Source organism: Chenopodium quinoa, unplaced genomic scaffold, assembly GCF_001683475.1.
Source record: "Chenopodium quinoa cultivar QQ74 unplaced genomic scaffold, ASM168347v1, whole genome shotgun sequence".
Taxonomy (NCBI): domain Eukaryota; kingdom Viridiplantae; phylum Streptophyta; class Magnoliopsida; order Caryophyllales; family Amaranthaceae; genus Chenopodium; species Chenopodium quinoa.
The window spans coordinates 216249-223115 of record NW_018743858.1 but is presented as its reverse complement, the minus strand read 5'-3'; the positions used below and the strand labels follow the sequence as shown (position 1 = coordinate 223115).

At 44.8% G+C, this 6867-nt stretch overlaps 1 protein-coding gene across 1 annotated transcript; it reads right to left on the bottom strand.

The window, feature by feature from the left end:
• Positions 1 to 2755: 2755 nt before the first annotated feature.
• LOC110686452 lies at positions 2756 to 6465 on the bottom strand. The gene is made up of 3 exons (XM_021863076.1): positions 6027 to 6465; positions 3181 to 3290; positions 2756 to 2926 (listed from the first exon to the last, which is right to left on the bottom strand). Exons 1-3 carry the CDS (start codon positions 6463 to 6465, stop codon positions 2756 to 2758), a joined length of 720 nt encoding a protein of 239 aa, XP_021718768.1.
• Positions 6466 to 6867: the final 402 nt, after the last annotated feature.

Genomic DNA, 6867 nt, shown 5'->3' with positions numbered 1-6867 from the left:
TGATGAATCGGCCAAATGGGAGGCCATGAAGACCGCCCTGGAATTCCTTTTAGAAGCTAGGGGCAATGTAGTTCTTAGACACGAAATTTATCGTCTAAGTATGACGAGGGCGTATAATCGTAAAGTGTCTAAGCGGCCGCATAAGATTGGTGGCTTGGTCTTAAGAAAAATGGAAGTGGTAGGCCGGGCTAATGAGGATGGCAAGTTAACCTTAAACCGGGAAGGGCCTTACCGGATCAGGGAAGAAGTCCGAGATGGTACATACCATCTCGAAGTCTTGGATGGCTGTCCTATTCCTCGTATGTGGAATACGGACAATCTGAAAAATATTATTTATAAATTTTTGTACTTAGCCAAAAGTGGTGTATACAACTAGGCCTAAACGGCCGAGAAATGTAATTCTAGCCATACGACTAAAAACAATGTAATTTTGACAATAATAATGAAAAAGTCAAAACATTGTTATATTTACCATATACTTTGTACGTTTACTTATTGTTAAACGTTTACTTATTGTTAAGCAGAAATGCCGACTAAAAACAAAAACAAGGGTAGCTTGTAAGATAGCAGCTCGGCCCTTGAAGAGGGTAGAGCTGAATAAGTAATATAACACAATGTAAGCCGCCCAAAAAGAGAATCGAAGCTGCTTGCAATATAGCAGCTCGGCCATTGAAGGCGCATGATCAAATGGCCGAGTAAAATGCCTAGAAAGGGCATTCCCCAGTTAGGCAACTCAGCCATAAAAGCCAAAATAGCTAATCACTCCATTCGGCCCTAGAACGGTCGGACAGATGAAACATAAGGTAACCCGAAAATTGCTGAAGGTATTTTTACCCAAAAGGCCAGGGCACACGTAGGAATTCAAGCCCAATAAATACTTAGAAATAATCAAGTTGAGATAATACTTTAAATTTCATGAGTGCTTACGAGAGATAGTATCAAAGGACAGCTCAGTACAAGCCAATAAAGCGACCTACTAACTGAAATTGATTCGGCATTTACCTAGTCCCAAGGCAATCATTATTATGATTTGATGACTCGCTAGTTGTCATACCCTTTAAGGTATAAAATTTACTAAGTTAATCAAACCTTCTTGAGTATGGACTTGGTGAAATGCCGAATAAAGGGTTATACCTCAAGTAAAAGCATTTGTACGCAAAAGCAGAAAAATAGGGCATGAAAAATTGCTCAAAAAATGCCAAGTATGAATGAAAGCAGAAAGTTTAAATTAAAGCCATTCAAAACAGACGGCAAAAATAAAAAGAGAGTATATTACAAGACTGCTCAAAACAGGTGGTCGGAAATAAGATTGTTTAAAAACAAGAAAATAAAATTAAAGTTCAGAAGCTCCAAAACAGCTGCTTAAGGACTTAAGCTCTTCACTTAGCTTATCATCTTTGGCAGGCTCCTCCTCGATCGGTTTCCCATCGCGGGACGCAGGGTCAACGGGCGTCTTTTCGGCTGGCTCCTCATCATCATCATGTTCCTTGACTTCAGAGTCAGAGGAAGTTTCATCAAGAACGGGAGGGGTTTACCCGACAGCCTTGGCCTCCTCCTTGAGGCAGACGTAGTTGAGGCGCTTAGTAAAGCGCTCCTCATAGTAGGCCGCCGTGCCCTCCTTGACCATCTGGGAGAAGGCCTCGTAAAAGCGGATCTTCAACTTTTCCTTGGCTCTATACTTTATACGAATGACCAAGGGGTCAAGGGGCCTTCAACTACTCGGACAAGTCTGCAATGAACTTGTTCAAGCGCTCAACCTCAAGCTTGAGGAACTCTACTTGATCTAGGGTCGTCTAAAGAGCTTCCTAGGACGAGGTCAACTCATTTTTCAGTTTCTCGGAGGATTCAAAGCCCTCCTTCCACTGAGAGGCATTTGCAACCGCCTCGTCCTGCTCCAGCTGAAGCGCCTGCCTGGCCAGCTGCTCTCGGTGGAGTGTATTGCTAATCTTGATGATGTCCTCAATTAGCCGAGCTAACTTGTCGGAGAGAGCCTTAAGGGCTATTTTGTAATGGATCTTCTACAGGGCCAGTTTGCCAGTGTTCTCGTCTTGTAGCCGGTTTATGGTGGCCCGGGCCGCCTTGATCTTCTCATTCTCCTTATCCTTCCAATTCAAGAAGGCACTGAGCTTAAGGAAGATCTGCATTCGAATGAAAACACGTCAACAAAAGCAAACTAGGAAAATATTCTAAGTATGAAAGCATAAATCTATGGGAATTTAGGAAATGCTACCTCGGCACTGTAGTTGATCATTGGGCAAAGGAAGCCCTCATTTATTCCGCGGAATTCGTTCCGCTGCTCCTTAGGGACGGCCCGTTGCATGGCCTCCCTAATAGCTTTCCGGTCAGCGCATGTGAGCGACTGGCCGAGTAGCTTCATGTGCATCTCCTCAACAATGTCTACAATAAACCAAGAAAAGTGTTGGAGTAAACAAGAAAGTACTTAAAATCACAAGTCAACAGCCGTACGAAGATTTAACTTACCGTCCAAGAAAGATGAAGGAGATGGAAGGTTGAATGAAGGAGGGGGCATTGGCTCATGCCCTTCCTCTTGTGTGTGGCCGCGTTGTCCTTCGGCCGACTAAAAAGCAGCTTTCTACCACTTAGATTTATCTACTACTTCGACATGCGGAGTCGAGGCCGAATTGCAGGTCATTTTTGCCGGGGATGACTTACCCCCATCGTTCGCATGGACGGACTCATTGTGGACCGCCTCAGTTTGCGGATCCATGGGCTTGGAGACCCCACTAGGTGATTGCTAGGGTGGCTCTCCTTCAGACTGCTTCGAAGCAGTCTTTGGCGTGACCTTGGTCGCTTTGGTGGCAGACTTAGCCCTTGAGGCTGTTGTCTTCCTGGTTTTGGACGATTGACCGTCCTTGGATGCAGAAGCCGGCTGCTTTCTCTTTGACCGAGGAGTAGGAGTGGCCGCCTGAAAGAAACAGGATAAAGTCAGATGAAATGAACAAATGTCCGAGTAAAGTTGAAAAGGAACACCTTCCCAACAATTCAACTCGGCAAACATAGACAAAGGACAGCATCCGAGTGAAATCAAATAGAATATCTTTCCAAACATATCAACTCGGCCTTAAAACAAGTTGAATTGTATTCGAGTGAAATGGGGAAAGACTCTTCCTCCAACACATGAGCTCGGCACCAAAAAAAAAAGGAACGAATTATAAGTACCTCCTTAGCCTGGTTGTGCTGATGTTGGCGGAGTTTGTACTGCACTAAGCCCAGCTCGGACATGTCAACCTCCCACTTCTGCTCCGGATCTAGCATTCCAAGAGCTACTTCTAAGGAAGAAAGTAGGATAGGATATTTTTATGTTACAAATAACATTCGAACGGCTAAGTCACAAGGTTCCACCTTGAGGGTAGTTCTGGTATAAGCCACAGGCCGACACGAAAATTAAGTTCCTAAGCCACACAACCAGAGGAATCCAATTAAGCGGTACGGTCACCGTCTTTCCAGCCCTGACTACCTTTCTAACTTCGAAGTAGTCCAGTTGGTGCATGTAATCTGAGTGGACGGGCGGCTTGCTTGGTCTATGCTGCCCGCGACCGAGCTGAATTGGATTGGAATTGAATCTATCCATCACCACCATATAATCTTTCTGGGTACTCAGAATAAGCCACCCGTTTGTACTAGCATCCAAGCGGACCATGCAATGCATAACACAAAAAACTGGAATGTCCGACTTGAAGCCTTGTCGAAGGCACGTCACCAGATAGCAAAAAATGTTTAACCAGCTATTCAGCACCAGCTAGAAGATAGTAATGTTGTATTCGTCTAAGAGCTCCTGGACGAATAGATGAAGAGGGAAGCAAAGGCCCACTTCCAAAGCAGCGCGGTAGATGCTGAAGCATTTCTTCCACAGCCTCTTACTCTCCTAGGCGACCACTAAGTAAGAGTGAGTGGGCGCTACGATTTTGTAGCCTTCTCTCAGGTGGAGGAACTTCTTAAACTCTTCAAACTTTAAGTGCAGGAAGGTCAAGGCAGTGTCGCCAACTGTACAGGCGTAGGGGTCCTGAAATTATCAGCATTTGGTTCCTCGGCCGCCTGATTGGCGTCCGAGTTCTCAGCCTCTCCTTCAGCAGCTTGAGGAGCAGCCCCGAATTCAAAGGATAACACTGTGTCCAACTCAGCAGCTTTGGCCGAGCTCCCTCCCCTAGAGCCTTGGCCGCCTCCGGAAATAATGGTGCCTTCAGGAACCAAGGGCCTTTTTCCCTTATCTTTCCTTCCCCCAGCGTCCGCCTGGTTTCCAGAAGGAGAAGCGCTGCGATGGGGCAGGTCGGCCGGTTTAGCAATATGGATGCCAGTTCTAGGTCTGGCTGACCTGATAATTTGGATTGGGGGTGGTTGAGGATTTTGGACGGACGCCCAAGCATCCGCCTGAGAAGAGGAAGGATGCCTTCCAGAAGATGGCAACTCGAACGACATCAAAACCGAGCTGGTGAATTATGAGATGTGTGGTTCCGGATCTCGCCCGAACGCTTCCATGGTGGAAGAAGTGCCTTACTGATTTTAGCGCTCTTCAAAAGAGGTGGTCACTTCGACCACGGAACATTCACTACCGCTAACAGTAGTTGTATTTGTGTCCTCCATGTTCGTGTTACTCGGATCGTAGGGGACTAAAGGGTTTACCATACTGCCGTCCGGGTTTATGGCGGCCTCTTTTTCGTACGTCTGTCTCGTATGTGCCATGCTCGACTGCAGGGACAGAGAAGAATAGGTGGGGGTGAGTTGGTACGCACTAGAAATGGACCCACTACATAGAGAGGAGGACACGTCGTTGTCCACTCTAGATTCCTCAGTCCCAAGCGAACGACCGACCTCATGAAGAGAGACGGACGAAACCGAGTGTTGTGCCAGTTCGTGTTTATAAAAATAAAACAAGTAAAAGAAAAAAGGAAGAAGTAAAGAAGAGCAGGCAGTTACCTCTATACGTGTAGAAAACTTTGAAAGTCTTTGAAGATCTTGAAGGTTGACCGGAAAACTCAAATAACCTGACCGGAAAACTCAAGGAACATGGCGAAGCTCTCGAAGATTTAGGAGGAAAATACCTTTCTCTCTCTAAAAGCTCTAACTTCTCTCTAAAAGCTCTAACTTCTCTCTAGAAGACTCAAGTTTCCAAAGTATCAAAATGAAGTCTAACATCTTCTATTTATAGACCAAATTTATGAGAGAAAAATGGTAAAACCATCTTTCTCGCTCAGAAGTTTGAACGGTAACTTTTAAAAAGAGTTAATGTAGAAGCTGAACGGTTAAAAAACCGCTCCGTCATATAATAGAGGAAAAGGTACGGACCCACTAACAGCGCGTTAAAACAGACAGCTAGGTCAGCGGAATTCGAACCGTCATTCCACCAAATACGGATGAAAGTTGTCCCCCTCAAACAAGTCGGCACAACCCGTCGGCTCGATTTTAAGACTCAAAGTCCATTAAGTAAAATTAGGTGGACTAAACAAGGCAGAAAGCCCAAAAGAGAAATCCCTCTGATGGACAAACGACAACGTCCGTCTTCCACCAATGATAATGCTCCATCCGCCTAACACTCGGACGACACCAGACGAGTAAAACATTAGAGGAGGCGGACCGTATGGTATAAGTCACCCCCTCTGAGGGGCAAATGTGTAGGGTAAAAATACCCCAAAATGTGATCCAATCCCATAATGACACGTGGCCCAATTAACGGGCAACACGTGTCCCTATAGGAAGATGACACGTATCAAACGTAAAGAGCACCTGAAATGAGAGAAAAGGGCCTCCTTACATCAGGAGGCCCAAATCTCGAGAAAGCCGCAAAACGGCACCCCATATGGACACGTGCCTTCACTTGATTGCGTCACCAATCAGAGCACGCCATCCTAGGTTATTAAACCCTAGAGGGCACACTTTCCCACCCCTATATATACCCTAATCATTTATGATGGGAGGGGTGGATTAAAACATATCATTCTAAGAGCACTAAAAGCTCCAACTTTTCTCTACTTTCTCTCTATACATTTATTCCATTTTCGGTCACTAACTTGATCGTCGGAGGCAAATATTCCGTGAAATGGAATATTCGTTATTTTTGCAGGTGTTCGCGTCCATCTGGCCGTGTTCAAGACTAGTATCTCGAGGGATTTCAAAAAACCTCGAAACATCTTCCAATGCCTGAATTGTTCTCTTGGTTTGACCATCTGTCGCAGGATGAAATGTTGTGCTCATTAACAACTTCGTTCCCATCGCCTTTTGCAAACTTTGCAAAAAGTTAGACAAATGTCTTGAATCTCTATCCGATATGATATATGTGGGTACCCTATGGTACTTCACCACAAACTTCACATAAGCTCTTCCCAACCGATCCATAGTCCAAGTACTTCTCATGGGTATGAATGCTGCTGATTTTGTCACCCTGTTCACTATTACCCAAATAGTGTCATTTTCAGCCTTGGTCTTAGGCAATGCTCCAACAAAATCCATAGAAATTGAATGCCACTTCCACTTTGGCACTTCCAAGGATTGGACCCTTCCTTGAGGCCTACGATGCCTAATCTTCACTTTCTAACATGTCAAACACTTGCCCACAAATTCAGCTACTTCTTTCTTCATATTAGGCCACCAAAAAGTCTTCTTCATATCCTTATACAACTTATCCCCTCACGGATGCATTAAATAAGTACCATTATGGGCTTCCTCTATCAAACTCTACTTCAAATCTCCATGACTTTTTGGCATACACCATCTTCCTTTGAAATGAATACTTGCTTGATTACTAATGGTGAAATCCAACACATGACCTTCATCGATCTTTTTCTTTATTGCTTTCAGCTTCTCGTCTTCCAATTGACTTTCCCTTATCTCATCATAAATGGATGGTCGAAT